Source organism: Diadema antillarum, unplaced genomic scaffold (assembly GCF_040938485.1).
Source record: "Diadema antillarum isolate AM-2024a unplaced genomic scaffold, OU_Dant_1.0 scf00000087, whole genome shotgun sequence".
NCBI classification, from domain to species: Eukaryota; Metazoa; Echinodermata; class Echinoidea; order Diadematoida; family Diadematidae; genus Diadema; species Diadema antillarum.
Genome location: NW_027270976.1, coordinates 290709 through 315636, shown reverse-complemented (window position 1 = coordinate 315636; position 24928 = coordinate 290709). Strand labels below are relative to the sequence as shown.

The 24928-nt window shown below is 36.1% G+C and overlaps 1 protein-coding gene across 1 annotated transcript in view; it reads left to right on the top strand.

Annotated features, from left to right (window-relative positions):
• The window catches only part of LOC139718029 (papilin-like), a 151538-nt gene that overhangs the window by 77991 nt on the left and 48619 nt on the right, over nt 1–24928 (top strand). Inside the window, exons 6-9 of the mRNA XM_071629519.1 lie at nt 1936–2059; nt 5975–6055; nt 13944–14119; nt 23891–24023. Of these exons, the coding sequence (XP_071485620.1) occupies nt 1936–2059; nt 5975–6055; nt 13944–14119; nt 23891–24023 (514 nt within the window). The remainder of the gene's footprint in view (nt 1–1935; nt 2060–5974; nt 6056–13943; nt 14120–23890; nt 24024–24928) is intronic.

The window sequence follows — 24928 nt, the reverse complement described above, 5'->3', positions numbered from 1 at the left end:
ATGCAGTGTAGAAGGGATTAAAATGTTGAAATATTTATGTCACAGAAAGTCTAAACTTGCACAGAACACAGAAAGAGAATACATGTACATCTTGCCATTTCCCTTTTTCAATAATTGTCTTTATTCAAGAACTATTACAATGTTAAATGCATATCAACTTGATATGTGCACTTCAGGAACTTCAGCCCAATTTCATTTCTTTGTAACCTTCATTGAAATTGGATACTTTCCTCTCAAATACACTCTTCTGGAAATCAGTGAAGTAATCAGCATAGTCAGCAGATCCGAATCCAATTTAAATAGTAATTTGCAATAGTTTCTGATTTCAAGTAAAGAGACCTGGAATTTTATAACAATATCAAATGACATGATGTCAGAGGATTGTAAAATGCCAAATATTTCTGTTTGCATGTTTTCTCTGAAAGTAAGTAATCTTTGTGAGACTTCATAATGTGAGAAGTATAAAAGAGTAAGATCAGAGTTACTGAAGAATATAAGACATATAAAAGAGATATAGATCTTGAAACAGGCACATGGCCTATATTTTTATATATACCATTTCAGTAAACATCATTGCCTATATACTTTAAAGTACATTATATGATTGATTCAGATAGAGCTTGGATATCTGAAATATATAGGCCTATATATATCTATATATTATGTATCTTTAAAAAATCTGAATAAATGCCAAAATGTTGTGTCACAAAACACTAGAAATCTTTTAGAAAGATAAATGTTTCCAAATATGCCAGATTGTGTATGTGTGTGTGTGTGTTTGTGTGTGTGTGTGTGTGTGTGTGGTGCTGGGCTTCTAAAAGCAATAACTATTTTCTGCACTCCATAAATGTATACATTTTGGCATAGTATGTACATAGATACCCTTCCAGGAAGGGCTAGAAGTAGTCCATAGTAATCTATAGAATGGCCCATAAATACATCTTGTCACATTATGTCAGGATGTTTAAAGTTAAGTCTGTTGCAGGTACAGCTGTACATTTGCGTGGAAGAGTGATCATATAGCGTCCAGTCAAAGTTGATGAATTACTGTCTAGAATGAGTCACTCAGATGGTGTTTTCCCCTCTGCCCAGTTATAAGAAGTTAATCAGTCCTGACTTTTAGAAAACTATTTGCCAGTAGCATTGTGGATGTCAGCATTCTCCTGCGCTTTAACCAGTCGTTGATCCAGATTTAGGGGGAGTGAATGGTAATTGAGGTAATAGATTACACTTTAATGAATGATATAACAGTGCAAAATATGATTGAAATCATTCTAATAGAAAACTGTGTGTTTTTAATGTTTGTAAGAGTTTTGAGATTGCTTCATTATAGGGATTATAAGATCAGTAGGTATCAGATGGCTTTAAAGTCTGGATTTTTACAAGAGATTTGACATTCTTCAATACTCCTGATTATCAGAAATCAGATACTCATTTGTAAGTGTTGATGATAGACATATTTGAGCTCTCTGGTGCTTTTTTTTTTGTGACTAGATACAGGCATTCTTTTGATGGAAAACCACCATTCAAACAAATTTTAATCCTGTATTTTGATTCTTAAAAAAAAAAAATCTTACTATGCAGTTTTATGAGATTTCTGAGCTCCAATTCACACAAATTTCATGCTGTGAATATTTCTTGCTTGACAGCAGTCTTACATCAAAATGAGACAAGGCAACGCCTCTGATCTGAGTTTGTGATTAAAATGTCTTTCTCAGTAAATTAATATAATGACCTTTTAAAGAGTCATAAAGCAACATCGCTACAACAATAACATTATCATGTGGATGTGTGATTTTTATAGTTAAATTTATGTACTGTGCATGCCCAATCAATTTTGGCTTTTTCTGGAAATTAAGGATGGGGTGTATACATAAGGGGGAAGTCCTTCAACTTGCTATGCCAGAGTTTAATGAACATTGTTTTCTCTTGCAGAATGTAGGCTGCGATATGATGCTGGATTCCCATGCAGTAGAAGACAAGTGCCGTGAGTGTGGAGGAAACAACAGCACGTGTCGTCTCTTCCAGGGAAAATTCACTCGCAAGAGGTTACCAGAAGGTAAGTGATTACTTAACTAGAATACCTACACATTTTGTAACTAGATGCTACCTGTTATCAGATGAGCAAAATCAACCATGAATAATGATGAACTATATGTATATTTCAGAAAGGGATCATACTTGATTACTTGTACCATGCAGAAACAATAAAATGAAATGAAATGAAATGAAATGAAATTTAAGTTAACTCAATTGCTTGCAACAACATAAAAAAACGAGACATGAAAACTCGTCACATTGAGGACGAGTTAGGTGATACGCTTGTGGTCATCAGATGACAGTCATCTGTGATCGACAAAGAAAAGAATGTGATATAGGCACCTTGAAGTTATATTGAGCGTGCATGTGAAACCGTTTCTGTAACCACTCGGCCACGGGTCATCCACGGAAATGGTAAGACAAAAAAAACAACAACAATGTATAGATATAACAGGGGGAAAGTGAATGCCCACTCAACCAACGTGGCCGTGTGAACATCTATTGCATTGCTAGACGGAAAAGCGGCCTTGTAACGACTGAGGTCGCTATGCCATTTCTGGCAACTTGGGAAAAATACGTCCCACAGACATAAAACCTATAATCGGCTGGTTTTCATACCTTGCCTTTAATCACAATTTTCAGTGTAATGACGTCATCAAATTACAAAACAATGACATCGTCTTGAAAGACAATTGTTCAAAGTACAACACCTCAGTCGTCATCATTACATACTATGATCGGTTTGACAAAGTCAACCTGCAAAATTTTGCTGCAGTCGAAGCAATGTGGTCTCCAACAAACAAAAAAGATGGATATGGCGTGTGTGTGTGTCTGTGTGTGTGTATAGGTGCATTTATATACGAACGTGATTTCTACATGGACGAATATGTAATACAAAATTGAAGAAAAAAAAGTAAAATAGCTAAGTATTTTGTTTCGTGATCTTGTGGGGTTCGAACCCGCAACCTTACGTCTCTGAGACGTCGCCTTTAGCCACTCGGCCATACGTCTCGACGAGAAAATATGGGGAACGTAAACTTATGTATGTGAAAGATACATGAGGAATCGTTTTGTCCACATTCCATTTTCATTTTCAGTTTTAAACTGCAAAATTGTCAATCTGATGAGGAGATTTCAAAGGATAAAATGCATGATTACTGCAGCTTATTGTCTCAGCTACAACATACTAAAGTTTCAGAGGAAATGAAGCAAAATCAGCTGAGATAAAGGTGCTTAAACGTTGTTAAGTCAATGCATGGTTTAAAAAAAAATCACCTCCCGTAGACATAACACGTAAACTTGTCCGATTTTGTGTCTTTACTTTTAATCACAATTTAAAGTATGATGACGTCATCAAATTTCAAAACCATGACATGGACTTGAAAGGCAAATGTTCAAAGCAAAACATATCTCAATTTGGGGTAATATTAAGCTTAAACAATAGAGATACGAGCAAATGAATGTCAGAAACAGTACCTCAAAAAAATTAATTCCACTTTTTTGATTTCAGATGATGATATGATGACGTCATGAGTTTTCCTGGCAAAATCGGTACTTGAAACGTTATTTCCAATTCATATGCTTTTGTAATATGCAATAGAAATATAGGGTCAAAGGACGATTTAAAGAGCTATGGCGAAATAAACAAAGACATGTTTTTTCACTATATTTGCAGAAAGACGCGCGCGCGGAATTTCAACTTTGACGGCAGTGCATTCCTTTGTTATAGGTCAAAATCGATCGGAAATCAATGATTATTGTTACTCAAAGTATCAGAAATCCAAATCAGTCAAAAAAATTGCATTTTCATGTTAGTTACGCCCTCTGCGCGGACGGACGCGCACGCGAGAAAATGTTTGAAATGCTTAAAATTGTCTGAAACTTCGAGATTTCCCATTGGGAAGTCGTTTTGAGCCTTTTAAAATTTTGACGCGCGCAAACGCGCGCGTAATGATGACCTGGGTAACTAGCGTTAAAATGTAAGATAGAGCGTGACCTGAACTTTATGTCCAACGAAAATGATACAGAAATGATATCTAGTTATGAAGTTATGATCGATCATGTGACAAGGTCCGAAAATCACAAAATGGCGCCTAGATGACGTCATAGATATGTTACTGTCATGAAAACCTTATTGTGGCTAGATATTGTTATGAGACATGTTGACTGAAAATGTCATGTTATTCCGTAATGTCATTGTTGAGATATTGACGACACAAAATGTGGCAGAAAGAAAGAAGAATAAAAAAAAGAGAAATTTTGACAATCACAATAGGTGATACGCTGATAGCGTATCACCTAATGAGATGGATTGATTTAAAGAATTGATGTGCATATATAAGTCTTAGACATCTTAGCAATATTTTTGTTTTCTTTTCGTATGGGATTTATACACCACATGATTGCACTAACATTTGTGTCATGACTTAACTGTACTTAGTGTGTGTGTGTGTGTGTGTGTGTGTGTGTTGTTAAACTGTCTAACAAGCACAATAGATTATCAGTGGATCAGTCACACTCCCCCTGCACTAGCTTGCCCACTGTTGTTGATCAGTAGACCCATTAAAGCTTCAATGCCTACCATTCGTCCCTTCACCTGCCATCCAGAACTAAGCTTAAATCTCAGGATTTGAAGTGGATCAAGGCATTTGGCAAGCCATGCACCATGTTTCATAAATTGGGCACACTATACATATTAGATTATGGGTTAATGACTGTAAATGACACAAAAATAACCCAGTATATCCATCAATCTTTCACCTGTCCAATGATAAGCCTTTTTCAGTGGATACATTGAAGTTACATTTTATTTTAGTAAGTGAATACAGTTCCCTGGACATGTTCAACGGTGGACAGCATGGACAACAATGAATGCATGTGGCCTTTTATTAGATGCAATATTTAATCGGCTTGCAAATTAGCTTCCATGGCATGACACCCTAGAAAGAAAGTGCCAGGTAGTGACATGCTGTAAATGTTTGTCATCTGACATCAGTGTAAAGACATGTGAAGGACATTGTCAATAATCTTGTCACTCAATGTTCTTTCTCTTTACATGTATGTTGTGTTTATATTTCATTCATCAAGATTGCAATTGTAATTGTAAGAAATTAATTGATCTTTATATAGACACTTAAATGACTTGTATTCTGTAGGCCCATGTCAGGTTTCCACCCATGTATAAAATCATAAAGAGATTCATATAGGTCCTAACTCCTATGTGTAAGATCATGTTTTTGTGTGTGTATGATTATGTTTATGTTTCAATGGGACAATTTACATGTGTATCATTACAGCGTGACAATAATCTTTCTCCATTTTCAATAATGTGATTCTCTAAATGTCTTTGAAAAGTAAAAGTACAAGATATTCTATCTTATAAGCTACCATGCACTTGCATTTCCAATGATAAACATACATAAACATGCTGCTGATATTCATAGCACAGGATTTTTTTTTTCGTGATTGTTACATGATTGCTAAAGAAAATAATACCCAGGCAATATGATGATTAAGTTGAGATAATTTGTTTAATCTATTTCATTGGACTTTCATGGAAACCATGAATGAAATTATTAAATGACAGATCTAAGCTGCTTCTTCAGTTCTGAGTGAAAAGGGGGGGGGGGGGGGGGGTAATTAATGGAGTTTGGTGAAGGGATGATATGCCTCCTGTCAAAATCTCAAATGTTCAAAATGTCTAAATTTGTATGAAAATTACTCATTTACTTCCACACTATGCAAGTTGATGATACATCACAATTTTCAACAGCACAGAATGAGTCAAAGTCTGAGCTGGTTTTAATGGCTCTCTTAGAGAAACATTGTGTATGGTTTCATCTTTTATACCTGCATATGACAGAGTAGTAAACTGCATTGATGAATATCAAGTCTAATTCTTTTTGTTTTGTTTGTGAATTGATCATGTTGCCAGGTTACAATGACATCCATATCATTCCTGCTGGTGCTACCAACATCCGCATTGCTGAACTCAGAGGATCACACAATTACCTAGGTAAGATCTCTTTCTACTATACTTGCTTCTTATTCTGTGTGATTTCTGCCAACTCTAGCTAAACTGTATGCAAATTGTGGTTTGACTTTCAAATGTAGGAGAGAATTCAGACAAGTTTGGATAATACTAAGTCTGAAAAAGGAATAGAAAAAAGGAGCAACATATCAAATGATGTGAATGAATGGCAGCATGTTAACTTGTGTTGAGAGTACCAGCTTAGGGAGAAAGTGACCCCGAGTGGATGGCACATCAAACTAAAGGAGATAACTGTTTGTGAGTAGTACACATTTCAGTTAATGAGAGAAGGCAAGCTAGAGTCCAAAGCCATGACAGCCATGTCAGTGTTAAGAAGAGGGATTGACAGTGAGTGAAGTCACACATGCCATGGTACGGCCATTCCAGATCTAAATGTGGAACATCGCTTATACCTCTCAAGTGTGATAACCTTCAGAGGAAGATACCAGCAGAGCTAAAAGCACAAAGAAAAAGTTTGCATACAAGTACAAAAATAACTGGTCGGTCTGTGCGTGAAAGGACAATATGGAACTATTCATTATATGGGATCTCATGTCTTTTTTTTTCTTGGTTGATTTGAAATCAATACCATGAAGTATATTGATATTCTAGATACCTATAGTGTTCTAGTACTGCTTTGGTTGCTGATTAGTAGATTTATTGTGTCATGGATGTGCATCTTGCTAGCTTTAGTTCGAAAATTGCAAGTATGTAATCATAAAATAAAATACAAATTAGGGGTATAGGCCAGGTAGTAGATAGAAAAATGAATTTGCTTCAAATTTCAACAGTACACTATTTACACCCCTACTTTCTTGATCTAGAATATTTGTTACTTCAAGTAGCTATTGGTGTGAAAACCCCTCCCTGAGCATAAAGAGGGTAAGATTTCTTTACTTTTTTTTGGGGGGGGGGGGGTGGGTCTAGAAAAATGGATAAAGAGGGGAATGGATGTACTTAGATGGAATGAAAATTTCCTAAACTTTGTAAAGTGGCATAAAAGTAAGCTGTCTGATCCAGGATATAACCTGTTTAAAAGGATCCCTCCAGCATTGAGACATAAATGTGAATTTATGGGGATTAATGTGATTAAGTTATTAACAGATTATCATTCACAAAGCTGATTAAGCAGTTCTTCCACTGAGGCGCAGATACTATTATACAATATATTTGCACACTTCTTTTTTTGGTGGTTGACCACTTCCAGCACTAATACTTCTTTACTGGTTTTGTAGTGGGTGCACAAGAATAAGATTATGAAGTTCTATTCTTGTAGGTTGATATAAAGAACGAGGCTTTTATCAGGGATATAGAAACTGATAGAAATAGAAGCTGATACATTAGATGCTACAATGTGATGCATCTTCCTCTTTCAGAATCTTCACAAGTCTTTCATATAGACTTGTTCCACTTAGAAGCACTGGCTCTTACATCTGGTGAAGCACATTAAATCTGTGTTGTTGTTGTTTTTTAAACTAAAAAAAAACAAGGCAAGCTGATTTTAGTTGTTAGTTTCACAATGTATAGGTGTGGGAAGCTCACAGATATAACTTCTCACAGTAGAATGAGATGGGGAGAGTGCTAGACACCTGGCGTCACTGAGCTAATCTCTCACTCGGTCAGCTGGAAGGCTAAAAGGGTCACCTGCATAACTGGCCAGTCCACTTTCTCTGACCTTTCACTCATCTCTTTGGTACATGTTGCCATCCAGGCCTCAGCTAAGGAATTAATTCACCTGCTATCTGTTTAACCCATTGAGGGCAGGCTGATTTTGCTATAACACTCATTTCCCATAGACACCTGCCTGAGTACACTTGGGATTAGTCTTCAACGGGTTAATCTTGGGATGACAATGAGCATTCTGATGATGATATCGTTTTCAATCACTCACTTATGCCGTGTGATTTTGCTCTGGATTCTGTGATATCATTTAACACTTCTAGAAAGTAATGAATTGCTATTTGAAGCAAATCCACCCTCAAAATATATACAGTGCACCCCCATCGTAACGAAAACGGTTATAACGAAATTCCAGTTACAATGAAATAAAAATCCAGGAGGCAAAATTATGGGCTCTGTGTTTTTTGTTGTTTATTTTTTTCTGTTATAACGACATTTTGATATAACGAAAGAAAATGTAAGTACACACACAAATGTTGAGCCTTTATTGAAGTTTGTAGATCTGTGTGCTCTTTCTTTACTTTATTCGTGATTGCTGTCATCAAACTCCCTCTTGTAATAGACAGACATCAGCGTAGCAATGTCAAAAAAAAGAATAAAAGCTGTCATTTATTGTATGGATGACAGAGTACAGTCATGTTTGAATGCCTAAAGATGCTTGTATCCATTGACTTACTTTTGTATTTGGAGCAAATTGCTTGTTCAAAGATATGGATTGCATTCATAAACATGATATGAACTCATTCCCATGCAAGGGTTCACATAATCTTTCTTTGTCGTTGACCTGGCCTGACAATCCATAGGTCTTATCCAGATTTCAGTCTATTGTGCCTATAAATACGATGTCTTTATCTGATAACTGTGTCTCAGGTTACAAATGTTTGAAGGACATGATGACCAGCCATAAAACAAAGCTCCTCAGATATTCTTTTTGACCATGAACCTGTTGAAGATGAGTTCCGAGTATACTCAGACAAATGTCTCTGAGAAACACACGTTGCAGCAAAATCAGCCTGTCCTCAAAGGGGTAAGGAAACCAAATAGAAAGTCAAGATGTGGACAAAATGATTATTAGAGCTAATTCAAAGAATTTTATTTAAGTCGACTCATGCAATAACATATTTTTTTTCTTTCCATGAGAGAGGCATTAGCTCTTGTTTTTTAAAGTGAGCTTCTTGATGCATTTCTGAAGGATTCAAGCCTGACTGGAAAATTTTGGTAATGTTTTAAAAGTACTATCATCAGAGTTGGTATTTTGTGGGGATCAGCCTTTGTTTGTAGAGTATTGTTAGATATCCAAGTTATCAAACTTAATGTAGCTTGTCTCATGTTGTTATAGAAATCCCTTTATTGGTCATAATGATGTATACCTCTAAGGAGTCTGACACTTAAATCTTAATATTTAAACCAGAAGCTTTACCAGGGCACTGATAGGAAAGAAAATGACACTGAAGGCATGTTTTCACACAGGAAAAACAAAGTTGTAGACAAGATGAGTTAAAGTTTGGCACATGTTTTTCTGATTTCACTCTCCACTTTCAAATGAAATTGTTTGCAAATGGGTGGGCCTGCAGGGAAGGCTCTACCTTTCTAATTCTCCTGTGTCAACAGCTCAACAGGTCGACAGAAAGGTGAAGTAGCAATGTTTAGTCCTGTGTGTAAACAGGAATAAAAGTGTGTCTGTCTCTAGGTAAAGTGCATGTTACCAGAATTTGGCTGAAGAATGACAGCTCAGTGGGCCTTAATGATGATATCCTTGAAATGTATTGGTGAGGAGTTAGTGCTTTGTCCTTTCTGTAGAATATAGGAAAGCATATGTTTCCTTCTGGGGTAAACATCCCTTTTTGCTAGTGGAAAACATTCATTGACAATGAATAACAGTCTGACAGTCAGTGAAATGATGATATTTGGAAGGGTATAACCCTGATACTATTTTCAAGACATCAGCATTATGCAAAGATGTTAATTTGATCGAAAAAGAGCGTGGGACAAGAAAACACATTTGTACAGATAGTGTTGTAGCATAGGGGATATTAATAGATGCTTCCCTGGAAGAGACCACAAGTTTGCTTCCTACTCTCTTTATACATCCTTTGAAAAGATATTTTGATATATGATAGCCCCCTTTGTCTCTATTTTACACATCAGTTTAGACCTGAAAATCATATCAATATATGTCTTTTAGAGAAGTAGTGCTATAAGTGGAGAGGCTACCCTTATTCACAGTAACACTATAGTGTTGTCTTTATTACATTTTTTCTAAACAAAATTGAAATTTGCATAGTGTGCTAGTATACTCTAAGGAGGGTCTGCACAGTAAAGAGAGAAGAAGAATATCTTTATTTTTTTCTTTTTATGTTCTTCATGTATTTCTTTATAATTTTCTATTTGTAAAAAAAGGGAAAAATGAAAATAAATTTGAAGTTGATAATGTCCTTTGAAAATATGAGTGTGAAGCTCTTTATGAGTAGAAATAATGAAAGTAAAATACTAACAGTTGCACTAAAAAGTATATGCATCTTGAATTTAGACAAGTGAGCAGGCACTATGGAAAGGCAACAAGCATGCAGGTTGGATTTTGTCATGTGAAACTTTGTGTGTATCATACATTAACGGCTTCAGCTGTAGCTACGTATCATACATTCGCCTGTTTTGCCAAGGGGGACTTGATTTCTGGCCATATACTGGAAGCTGGAAGAAAATCATATTTCATCTCTATTTTATTCTATTTTAATTGATTTTTCCCACAAATTACATTTGTGATGCATATCTACAGATCAAATAACAGGAAGAGCAGTAATGTAAACGAAGAAATTATAGAATGAACCTTACATGATATTAAAGAAGAATTACAGAATACATTTAATCAATTTGATATCACCCTGGAAAATCAAGTTATTTTGCTGAATTCATTATGAGTGACATAATTCTTTATGTGTGACATAAATTCATCATGTGTGAATGAAAAGTTTACAAACTTTTTGAACATCTATGGTATGAAATACTTTATGAGACCATTGCCCCATGTGAAACTCTAAGAGAGACAAATAGTCCAGTACTATGGACTGAAGTACACAAGATTGTAAAAACACACAAAAGCAAAAACTTTTGGGTTGTTGATGGCTCCCCACAGATGTATTGAAGTCGTGAGTGATTGAACAAAAGTGGTGTTTCAGACTGTAGACGACATGTCACCAGCCAAAGAAAAGACTGATAAATCTAGCCACACTGTCTTCCGGTACTTGGCAGTATTCTTGAGTATGCTTCATCCTGTTTGAAAATTCAATTCAAATTGGAGTGCTGCTTAGGGAAAGAATTGTATGAGTTTTAGTGGTTTACGGGAGCAAAAAAAATATTTGTGAATGGTTCATTCCTGTTATAATGGCATTTCCTGTCCACTGTTGTTTGAGGCAGGCATTTGTTCTTTTGGTGCCTTCAGTTTTTTGATGGATTGTTTTGGTAAGCTATCCACCTTTCCTCAGGCCTTTGATAAGAGAAAGGTATAGATATCTACCTACCTCTGATTCATACTTCATTTCATTCCACTCTGAAACTTTTTTTTTCTTATGTGAAATTTGATTAAGAAATTCAGGACAGTTGAAAACAAGAAGTCAAGGTATGTTATATGACAAACAAAACTTGAATCAGACTTCATTTTCAGTTATCACAAAATTTCTCATTGAGTGAATTGTACGATTATACTAATGCAATGTGACTTGCCATCGAAATTGCAGTGGCTGACACACAGGCAAAGTTTGAAGAAGTGAGTATGCTGCTGCAGATATCCTTCCAAAGAACTCTTGATGTTATTCTCAAACTGTAGAGGTAATGTGGAGGTGCACATGGGAACAATATCAATGAAAATCTTTTGATCTGTAATGCTAACATAAGTGCAGATTATAATAACAACCAGCAACCAAATTTGATTTAGATATAAATGCTTAAGTACTGTGTGAACAAACTAGATATTTATTTGTAACATTTTGAATTGATAAGAGCAAGAATATATCTAACTGGACATATTGTGCAAGGGTATATTCTTTATTTCTCTCTCTCTCTCTGTTTCTATTTTTTTTTTCAGGAGAGATATCTTTATCTGTTTATTGACATCTAGTATAGTGTTCAGCTTGTCAGGTCTGCAATATAGGTATTGATCCCACTAATGTTGTTCTGTGGTCTTTTGAAGTGGTGACACATCAGCTATAGTATGAGTTCAAAAGATAATTAAAGTTGGCTGCTTTCATCTGGACAGAATGTCTATTTTGCACTGTTTATGTCTTGTAGGTTTAAAACTCTTCTCATTGCAGCTCAGCCATTTCAGGTATTTCTTCTGGGAAAGACTTGAGGGGAATAGTAACCAGACAGGTCTAATTGCCCTGGTAGTTCTGAATTATTCTCCATTACTGTCTACTGAACTGTATTTTTAGTGGGTAGGACTACTGAATTATACCAAATGTCTTTCCAACTACAAAAAGATGTCTCAGTTTCTTTATTTTGTTTCTTTTTTGGTTTTATATTCTTTAAGTTCTTTCATGCAGTTACTATTGGATTTATGTATGAAAGTTGCAGATGAAACCATGCTGTTGTCTCAAATTTGGTAATATATCCATGAGTGTGTTACTTTCTTTTATATTCAGCTGATGATGCTGACAGTGGATTAGGTTTGGCTTTTTGTCTGCTAGATGGGTAGAATGTAAACTAGTTCATTGCCATAATATTCAACTAGTAACTTGAAACAGCCAATTTTGATTGAACAGCTTGTGCCACATTTAAGCATTGTATTTGTGATAGTGCTCAATTGATAAAATCAGACATGAGATATATAAAGTATGAATTATGATCGGGTCTTTGAGCAAGCTAGATCTGTTTGTTTCTAATGCCCTGAACAATATATTTTGATATGAATGATAGCAGTATTATCAGTAGGCATACCAAAAATGGATTATTGTGATAAGTTTTCATGATAGTTCACTAATAATAATGAAAATAACAATAACAATTATAGGAATATTAGAAATGTTTGCAAAGATTGATGTGATCTTATTCATGAATGTATCATCTCAAATCCTGTTGAAGTTTGTGTCATTGCTTTGTAGGCTGGGAGCACAGTGATTGCTTCCTCTTGTATTAAGTAGAGGTATATCTATCTGGAATGCATAGCAATAGACAACGGATATGCTGTGTAAACTCTACATCTGATTTTGCAAGTCAGTTAATATGCTGTAAGATTAAACCTTCAATTAGTGGGGCAGTGGTAAATTTTTGTGTTACTCAGACCGAAGATACACAGATTGACAGACTGCCTGCTGTCTCCCATTTTTTGTGTTTGTCTTTATTCGTTTGTGTGTGCGTGTGTGTGTATGTGTGTGTGTCGATGTGTATTTTGTCACGTTACACAGGAGTAGTATATGAGATTTGTTTGGAATTCTATTTTCTTAGTTCAAAAAAGTGAATTAAATTTTTCTGTCTATCAATGGAAATTTTCCAAATTAGATCAACTTGACATTGTGTTTGAGGAATCATGTAGTACTTAACCCATTGAGGATGAGTCCTGATTATACTAAGGCAGGGTGCTATGGGAAATGTGTGTTGTAGCAAAATCAGTTCGTCCTCAATGGGAGAGACAGAGTGTACTTCAGGCAGTCTGTTTTGCTTTTGTCACAGAGTGAAAGATATGGATTTTTAAGAAAGGATAAGCCTTTCAGAAAAAAAAGGCTTAGACTAACTTTTTATTTTAATAGAGCAGAAAAAGGCTTGTCATTGTCAGAAAAGAGCTTTTAGTATAGCTATTATGTTGCTCCAATATTAACTAAAGACAAGTTAGAATGTTATTTACACAGTTGAGATACAAGTATTGACAGAATGTCTCTAAAGACAAGGCAGCTAGAGAGGTAAGAGTTATGTGATTTTTTTTTCTAGTTTTAGAGAGGAAAAAAAGATGAAAAAGAAAGAGGAAAGAGAGATGGTGAACAACATGAATGTAGAAAGTGGATAGCTCAAGCATATTGATAGTAGACTGTGTGAATTTAGGAAATACAATGTGCATATGACAAGAATTCTTGTCTTTCTTTTGATTTGAAAATTAAAAACTTATCCTATAGATGAGACCTTACCAAATGAATAATAATAATGATAATAAAAGAATAATGATGTTTTGTGTGAATGTTTCCTCTTTTACCACATACAAATACAGCACTGAGGAATGTCCTTGGAGAATATTACTTGAATGGAAATTTCGCCATCGACCTTCCTCATTCTTTCCAAGCTGCTGGCACTTCCATCAACTATGTCCGCAAAGTTGGTACCCCTCAGTCCAAACCAGAGGTCGTTAGTGCCCTTGGTCCCACTGATGAACCCTTATTTGTTGTGGTAAGTTCAGCAATTTGGTCATATAAAGTTGAATTGATGTGACAACAGTATATCTAAATACCTGATAACTACCTATTCCACCCATTGGAGAAGACATGCAATCTAAATGAACCAATTGATGAAAGGAAATGTATGTTATGTGTTTGCTTGTTTGTTTGCTCGCTTGCTTGCAAATGTGAGTACTAGTTTCTTTTAATTTCAGCTTATGGTTGTAGAAGGTTTAATGGATCATTATAATCAGAGTAGTATATTTCAGCACACATTCTGAGTTTTGCATATCTGCAAATGCTGGTTGCATCAACACCTGGAGTGTAAGGCTGATTGTGAAAAATGTGTCATGAAACTTGTCCTTGTGATTCTTATGATTAGTGATTGAGAATGTGATCATCAATGATTACAATAATATCTTTATTCGAGAAGTATGAAAGTAAAATCAAAATGTGAAAAAGTTTTTATATATATGACTTTAGGTAAAGAAATGTAAACACAAATATGTCATGGTTATTCTATGTAGTTGTATGACAAGTTATTTTCTGTGATATGTGCCAGATCTACAATTGACTATTAACCTATTAAAAACTTGTCCCAAGTATACTTGGGCAGGTGTCTATGGGAAATGCGTGTTACAGCAAAGTCAGCCTGTTCTCAACAGTTAAGAAGAGAAGTGGAGACTACTTTTGTAAATGCATACCTGGTAGATTTCTAATACTGTGATTACAAAACACATTTCGTTGGTGCATGATAAAAACTTACAAAGAATATAAACACACACACACACACACACACACACACGCACACACACACACACACACACACACACACACACAAATCATACAATGAGATTTATATTGTCATAATTGTTAAGAAACCTTGAAGTTTTACTGCACAGCATACCCCCTCTCCCCTTCCCAATTCATAACAAGGATTATTTTATCATCAAAGAAGAAATTCAGAAAGTGTTGGCCTACAGATTAACTAAAACCTTACATATGAAGTAGCTTCTTGTATGGGGGTAAAAAGTCTTAAATCATTATATTATCAGTGTGAATTGTTACTAGATAAAAAAAAATCAACCTTCTTTTGAAGGTCTTGACTCAAATCTTGCATTCGCATCAATTCATGAATAGTGTGAAAATACGCTTTTACCATTGTAGATTCCATAATCTACTTTAATCTGCAAGGTGATAAACAATTTGTTTTGGTGAGGAGGACATCAGTTGAACACATGCGTGTTTGCTCAATGTCGATCTTTATCCTTCAAGCTCTGTTTTAACACAGCCTTTCAAACCAGAGTTACCGCAACAACGTCTGGGCAATCTTTTCTTTTTTACCCTTCCTGTTAAAATGGTCCCTGCAAAATGTTACTCAGACGTTGTCGTAACTTTTGATAACTCCTACCCTAACCAGCTAGGGTAATCACCCGAACATTACCCAGACATTACCACAACATTATCCCAACAACCCTTCTGCTAAAATGCTCTCAAGGTAGCATCCTTGATACACTCAACTTATATGCACAAAAGTCCAAATGAAAGAAAGCATGAATTTGGTGAAAGCAGGCTAAAATGAGACAAACTTCGAAACTTTGTTGATACATAAGCCTAGATGCAATTTTACATGTCCTTCCACATCATCCGGACAGACAGTCATTACATAAAATGCAAAAATAATTGTGCATGACTAATGCTTGATTTATGGATGCCGAGTGTCAGTGCTGTAAGTATAAGGTCTTAATGCTTCACGTGTATCTGACTTACACCTGTAACATCACTTTACCAGCCTATGTGACTGTTGGTTGTTGTTATCAGGTGTTTTTTGTATACACTGAGGATCTACAATATACCAATCAGCAAAGACTCTTGCTAGCACTGGTTGATTTTTCATGAAGGTGTTTGTCAGTCCTGGTCTCCTGAATCCTCTCTCATGGATGAGGTGAAATGCAGACAAATATACTTTTGTATTCTGGGAAATGGATCTGGAGCTGTAATTTCTGAGATGATTGGTCAGATTATCAGTTCTCTTCCATACCAGGTGGTTTAAGTGAGTTACATTTACTTCTCATGACAAATGTTTGTTGGAACAGACATTGAAGGTGATAGTGTAGGCTAGGGGCAGGAGGCTCCACAAAATGTTTGAGGGAGGTGAGGACAGGCATTCTTGTATCCCTGTAAATCATCTCTATAAAGGATTGTAAGGACATCTTTTGGCTGTTTTTATCAGTGCTGCTGTCTTATCTATTCTATCTATTATCTTTGACCATGACGTGTCCATTATATAAATATATATCAGAACCAGCTTCTTTCTTGTCAGGTAGCGGTGTAGTAGGCAGGTATGTTCTAGATTCAGGAGAGTGAGAGCATTTCTGACCTGATTAAGCAGTACCCAATTAAGCGGAGGGTACTGTACTAGTTCTTCATAAAGTTCTTCTCTTGTATGTCTGTCTTTGATCTTTTACTTTTGAATTAGACAGAGAGCACTGAGGAAATGTATGAGTATGTTAATCAATCATACATGAGGGCTTACATGATATTCAACCTATCCTAAATCCCTTCGCTTAAGCAAAGGGAGAAGTTTAGTAAGAAAAGAGATTTGTTAGTATCTGTATATTTTGCACAACTATTTTCTTGTTTTTTTTTTAATGTTAAATGCATATGAATCAAAATTTACTATAAATGCTCAGTATCAAAATTGACAAGTTATCCAGTCAGGTCTCAGACACTGCTTGCATTGATTTACTAGTAGAGATTCCTGTAAGGTACATGTAGGTCAGTAGGAGCAAAAAATCCTTGAGCTGATTGAAGTGTTATCATTATCATCATCTAAACATAGCAGATACCAGAAGTGCTGTTATTTTATCTCCAGGTAGGCTGCTTACTTCACTCACCTGTTAGATTGTCAACAGTGAAAGTAGTGATTTCCTGCTACCTGTTAAAACACTCATTCCTCTATCACATCATCACATAGACTGCATTACCTAGGATAGTTTGACCTACTCTGGTAAAGATACAAGGGCCTGATAGCATGGATGTATATAACCTGAAAAACATCACAGTTACCTTTCTATACCATTAATCGTAATCATAAAATTAATCTAAAATAATCTTAAGTTCCAAATCCATGACATGTTGAGGGTGACATTACTAGAATAATTGAAATCAAATAAACAAAATATATCTTTCTGAAGTTGTATGAGTATGAAGTCATATATTTTGTGATTCATTGTACCAATTTTCATCAATAATGGTTCACCAAAACTTATCGTTTCTAAGGAGTTTATATACGCAATATTTTCTGTCCTGTATGGCTGACAATCTCTGAACAAAACAAAAACCAAGAGCGAAGTTTAATAGCAATTTTCTCCGTATTTTGTTGTTACAAAATTCCCATGTTTGGCACATTCGATTTTAAATATCTCAGGATGTAGAGCGCGTCTTTTAATGGATTATGCATCAAATTAAAGCTTAGAGAATGGACTAACTTGATATAATGTTAATAGAAAATTAAAAAAATCCCACTTGTGGCTGCTTTTGATGTAACGGGTCATGTTTGTAGTCTTCGAGTAAAATAAGGGCAAACATCCAAAATAAGTGAGAGGTACGATTGACCTGAAGATCTGATACAATTCAGTGGCATATCCAGGGAGGACCTCTCCGGGTGCATGCCCCCGTTATTTTTTGTTGAAACAAAAAAAAGAAAAGAAAAAATGGGAGGTGTGCATGCGCCCCCTTTAATTTCGTAAACGTGCCCCCTCTTTACGGAATTCCTGGATACGCCCCTGCAATTTGAAAAGATCACTACCATTGCTCCACAACTGAGACCACGATTTCAATTGTGGTGCCAATCATGACAGTGGGAAAGCAGCATAGAAGTTACGGGACAAAAGCAGTCAATATTGTTCCAGTTTAACCTACACATGAGAGTGTTGACTTGATTTGCAGTTTTGATATGATGTGAACACCTAGAATGAATTCAGTGTTATCCTAAATTCCACAGTAAAGAGAGAGAGTGACAGAATTTAAGGTGAGCTAAAGATGGAAAGAGCTAGTAGTCAGAGACTGCGACATGAGCCATCAATGTCTATCTCAGTAGAGATAAATCCTTAGACAAGTCAGTCTCCATACAGTCTGAGATGACTGTAATCTAGGGTGAAAGGTGTCTTCTGTATTCTCTAAGATCTCATTTACTGTATACATCATATATTTAGCGAGTCTAAATTTTCGCCTATCAGACATTCCCGACAATTTTGTGAGTTGTTAAATTCGTGATCATGGAGTCCTGTACCGAATGGAGAAATGTATACAGTATGTCACGTTTGTAGTGCGATCAGAGTCAATACTTTCGCGTGTCTTTAAAATACGTGAAAAGCACCTGATTCGGGAAATTCGCGAAAATAAAGACCTTTCGAAATATTTGGCATATACAGTACTTCACGAAGGCACTTTCACTGCAAAGCAATCCCTTTGGTTACTTGAAATTATTTTGTAACATTCATGTGTTACTGATGTGACTTAAGGTCTTTGAAATGATGGTTTAAGTTTCTTTTCATACAGAACATTACACTATCAGTGTAACAAGTTGTGTAACATAACTGTTTTCATTAAAAGCTATATACAAAATTTAGAAGTATTGTCATTTCTGTCATCAACATCAGGTTATGAATATTTCAGTGAAGTGAATATTCCAGTTCATTTTTTTTTGTGTGTGTCTGGTAATACATTGAACCCATGGCTAATCTGACTCTGTCCAAGTGCAGATACATTCATGTTGCTCTTCTCTTTCAATAGCAACACTGCATACCCAGCTTGTTTTGTGATCATTTAATCAGAATGAGTAAACCATGACTGTTGCAAAATTTGCGTGATTACTCTCAATTCCCTTCTATTTGTAACTTGGTAACAGGCTTGCTTGGTAAAGTAATCGCAAGAGATACTTGTGTTGAAATGCTCACTGAAAGAATCTTGTTAGTTTAACAACTTTGCCCCACCCTCTACAGCATGAAATGTCTAAGACATTATCAATTTCTTGTGAGCTGTGAGAGCTTTATCTACATGTAGATTGTACCAGAAATTGAGCAAATTGAAATGACAAGCTGAAGACGATAGTCTGATAGTCTATGCTCATTGATTGACAGCATGTCTGTAGGCGGCTACATTACACAACACTGAGAACGTGATTATTACATCAAAGACATGAAAGATTGGTTATAGGAATTAAGACGTGTTTGTGCAAGACGTATTAATCTACGTCCAGTCATGAGTAGTGGAAAGTTATGGGGCACTGAGGTGTAGTGAATAATACTCCCGACTCCCAATCCGAGGACCCGAGTTTGATTCCCACCCAGTGCTTATATCCTTGGACAAGATGCCTCTACCCACCATGTCCCTCTCCAACCCAGGTGTATACAGTGAATGGGTACCTGCCGCAATGCAAGGCTAATAATAATGGCAGAGCTGTCTGGTAGAGCAGTGGCAACACCGAGGAGGCTTCCCTGGATAAAGAAGACCTTATTATTTTTAATTATTTATCCCTGAATTTTGTTTGTGTACATGCAAGTCATACACCCATAGTCACTTTATTCATTCTAGGTTTGATTTCATTATCATCATGTGCTTCTATGTCTTTTCTTTTTTGAGACAGATAATTCTACAATGTTTGTAATCAGCAGTGTAATCTAGTGATGTCCTTTGTACAATATCCATGTAGTAAGGGTATCAGAGTTAGTTATAGGCTTTTATACAACACCTCAGAATGATGTCGAATTGTGATTGGCCAAGAACATGTCACATGACATTCAATAGAAAATACCTATCAAACTCATTGAGAGTGACAGCCATACAATAGGCCCCTGGCATGGGCCTATAGCACGGCTCGAAGGTACTATAGCACGGCTTCGCGGGGGGCTACTAATGCATGGCCGCTCACAGAGTTCTGTGGCTCACACCCGTAGCAAAGCGCCAGCAAACTACATTGTACAGTGTACGTGCTGGCCGGCTGCGCTGCGCTGCCGGCCGGTAAGTCTCACAGACCAGGCGCGGCGCCGGCGGAGTACTGCAACGTTAACGTGTACGCGCAGTTACTTTACCTAGCTAGTTGCATGTATCGCGGCCTTTACACCTAGCGGTACTGCTGTGTTTTTACTTTTGACTCTGATCTGCTACGTGGACCACAGTGATCCCAACATCAAGATTTCATTTCAAGTTGAGAAACCGTAATTTGATTATTTTTCTGTGTTTTTATACAAAATCATTTTCGGAAATAGACAAAGTCTAGACCTACTACTAGATCTACCGACATCTCAGATCGACCTAACAGTCAGGCCTAACTCGATCTAACGTTAGCGTAGAATGGGTATAGACCCTGCGGAGTTCGTGATTCCTGTGACTGTGTGGTCGAATCATGACGAGTGTTTGAAAGCAGTACACGCAAGGTGGTTTACAATTCTCTGCCTAATTGTTACATTTATTTTTGGGCCTTCCTGAGTTGGCGGTCACTAATTTTGTATTGTGATTGTGGACAAGATGTTGTATAAAACGAATAATTTATGATTTTGTTGGGCATTGGGGCACGTAATACCGCACTCGGCGCGAGATTCGCCACTGGTCTATTCAACGCGGCGCTACGCGCCTTGTTGAATAGACCAGTGGCTCATCTCGCGCCTCGTGCGATATTCGTGCCCTATGCACTCACAACTCATAAATTATTCGTATAATATTAGATACCATGGGATAGGTGTAGAAGCCCCGGAATAGCTCTGAATGTGGTGATTTTGTCGATCAAGGCTTAGGAATAAATGAGCAATCACAACTTGACACTAATTGGAACTAGTCTGCAAATGAGACTTTCTGTTGATTAGAATAGACAATGTGCTGAGTAAAGGAATAGGCTTACTGGTATTAGTTTAAATCAATGACATCACTGACCATTCCAATACCACTGATCATACACCACAAGCACAGTCTAACTCAAGCACTACTAACCATACACCACAAAATCATTTTAACCCAAACACCACTGTCCACACACCACAAAATCAGTTTAACTCAAACACCACTGACCACACACCTCAATATTAATTCAACCCAAACACCACTGACCATTCACCACAGTATCAGCTAAACACCATTGATCTTACACCACAATCAAAACATTCTGGGTGAGATGTATTCAGAACAGTGAATGTGTTACAATAATATCAGTCCAATATGCAATCTACCGAGAGTATATGAAATGGTCTTTAGAAGGGAATTAGAATAAGACTTAGCACATCCTGCAGACCCAATAAAACATTTTGAAATGGTGACTTGAATAAGACTACTTAATGCTAGGATGGAGGTGTCATCTGCATGGAATAATCCAGGTAACTTCTGGCCAATCATAATGCAGTTGCCTCAAGGTTAGCATTAGTCTCACTTTGCAGACCTGTGAAATGTGGACATCGTAAGCTGTCAGAGTAGTGTTGTGTATAAATCCTCATAGTAGAGTTAGTAGAAATAAATTCATGTGTTCATCATTTATTTATTTATTTATTCATTCTGTCTTCTTTGTACAGGGTAGTCTCTTCAGTACATAAAACTGCTTTACAAGAGAGCCCTGTCTTACATAAAAATATTGAAATACAATTTACAATTCGAAACAAATTTGAAACAGTATACTGTTATAATCTATAACAATATATTACATAAAGTACAAAACAAAATATGATAAGTTAAAATGGCAATCAAAGTATAAAACTGAGTATGATGTAAGTTGAATAAAATGTATAACAATGTAAAATTAAAATATGTCTTACATCTTACATTCAGAATAACAGTATACATTTATTTTAACCAGTAAAACATCACCCATGATTGAAAAAACAAACAAACAAATACAATCTATCCATTATCCCCTATCCCCTATCCCCACCCTGCACCCCACCCCCTTTCTGGATAAGTAGTTGCTGCGGCAAGATGTTTTTGGGTAGAAAAAAAGAGAGAAAAGAATTAAAAAAAAAAGGCGTATATGGTCGGCAAGAATATGTTCAGCTAAAATGAAAACAAAAATCAAACTCTCATATTTACATGATTTCTTTAAATATTCAAACTACACATAAATTCGTATATGAATAAATAGTCACTGTTTGGTTTGGGTAAAAACTCAGATGGGAAAAATGTATAAAAATCAAAAATCAAAAATCAAAACTTAAACGTTTACACTCTTTCTTAAAATTTTCAAACGACACCGAAGTTTGTACTTGAATAGGTAACATATCAAAATACAATGTGCCTTGATACGAAAATGTTGACCTCATATATTCTGTACGTGGTTCGGAACAAAAAGAGGATTGTTTGCAGCATATCTTGTATAATAATATATCGGTCTATTGAAAATTAGTTTCTTTAAATACATGGGTGTACGATTATTAATAATTTTAAACATCATTATACAATGATTGAATTTAATCCGTTGTTGCACTGATTGCTAATCAAGCAGCCTTAATTATCAGTTGATGTGTATCTATCAGCATTTAATATCATTCTAGCATATCTGTTTTGAGCGCGTTGTAATCTTATTATATTACATTTTGTTGTATTCTCCCAGATGATGCTACAGTAATCCAAATGACGAACAAACATAGTATAATATAAATCAATCAAATTCTTCTGATTCAAATATGTTTTAATTCTACGTACATTTACTGTTACCCATGAAAGTTTACTCACAAGGTTATCAACATGTTTTGTCCATTTCGATGAGAATCAAAAATAACCCCGAGGTATTTCATTTTATCTACAATTAATAACTTGTTTTAAGTTAGAAACTTTGTGACTTTGCAAACATTTCTATAACTCATTCCAAGCAAGTGATGTCAAAGGGTTTCTTGAGTCTTCCCATGTAGAAATCCATACATGAAATGAAATGAATATGTAAAGTAGAGAATTGGGATTTTGACCATCATTCTCTGTAAAATGAAGATCTTATTTGTGAGTGAGTGAATGGGCAATATTATTTTAAATGAAAATGTGATTTGTGACAACTAACATTCATATATAGAACAAAAGTGATTTGTCTTGAGAATTCTGGATTTCATTAGCCAGAATCACTGGGCTTTATACTCCAGCATCAAGGACATCATCTTAGGATTTAGTCTTGTCCAAAGACTGCAGGACACTTCTACAGTATTTAGGTGTGTTGTGTTTGGAAGGCTTGGCAAAGCATCTGACCAAGATCTTGTATATTGTGTGATCTCTATCATGCTGAAATGCATTATGATTCTCTCTTGAGCCTATGTTCTACACCATTTTATCCTTACATTGGTTATGAGATTCTGTGTATGAGGTCTCTCACAAAGTGCATGTTGAGGATAGGCATAACAGTATGAGCCTATATCGCAATAAATTGTTTCATTTTCTATTTCATGAGAGACTAGGTAATGAAGTTAACTTATTGCATTTATTATGAGATGCAGTGAACCAATCAGTTGATGATAATATACCAGGAGGTTACTGCTTATACCAACCTGTAGCAATGTTGTGGGTGAGCTTTCATCCCCTCCTGTAGACTTCTTTGTCCAGCCAAGTGAGCACACTGTTTTTTCTTTGCTGTTTGCTTGTCTTCCTGTCATGGAAAAAATTTGATTCTCCCATTTGATACCTCTTTGCTTTTTTCTGGTTTTACCAGCAATAAGTATATTGACCCACAGAGACACACACATAAAGACATGGACACATTCATTTCTTACTCATAATACATGGTTCATTCTCTCGTGATTGATTTCTGTTTTCTATCCAGCTTTTAACACAAGGAAGGAACCATGGTGTTGAGTACTCCTACTATGTTCCCAATGGGGTAGGGCCAGATGAACCTGATTCTTACTCCTGGACATACACCCGTTACGCCAACTGCTCCAAGGAGTGTGGAGGAGGTAAGTTGCATCATCTTCCACCCAGTCCACCTGCTACTTAATACTTTTTCATACTTTCTGCCTTTCTTACTCGTTTCTGTCACGTTAAACCCCTTTCCTCATTGCTTTCTTGTGCCAACCACTTCCCTTTTCATCTTGCATCTATCATTTATTGACGTCATAACTCAGCTCCATGGACATTTGTCAATGAAAATGCCAGCTCCTGTTGTTTGCCAAAATCTATCCTGTTACGTGGTCCACTTGCCCTTGGCTAGAGAGAAAAATGAAAAGGAGACAGATTCTAATGTAACATATGCAACACACCAGATTGCCATCTCCTTTTTTCAACCTTTCTGCTTGTTAATAATGTAAAAATTCAGGAAATGATAACATGGGTCTTCTGCAAAGAAAGTTGATACCAAATGTATCAGCCACTAATGTCTGTTGGAACTTAAAGGGGATGGCTAGTAATGATCAGTGGGAATCAGTGGGAATGCTGGGGATGATTGTTCCAATTCTTGTGGGATTCATTTAAGAGTACATTATATATCTATTGTTGTGTGAAAATTATTTACTTCAGAATGGTTCCATATTCAAGTAATGTACAGTTTAATGCCCTGTCACTTCATATTCATGCTAACCTGGAATGAATCCCACAAGGATTGGAACAATCATCCCCCAGCATTCCTACTGATCCCCACTGATCAGTTACTAACCATCCCCTTTAATGATTCTGTATGTCAGCCAATTTAGCCATGTCACTAGTGGCATGACACAGAAAGGAAGAAGTCAGCCTTTTCTGCCCAGCTAGCATTTCATATCATCGATGGATAGACACAAAGTATCAAACGTCCATTCTGTACAACCTACAGTAACTCTTCCAAGACACACTGCAATTTCTTTCTAACATAAACTCTTACAGGCAC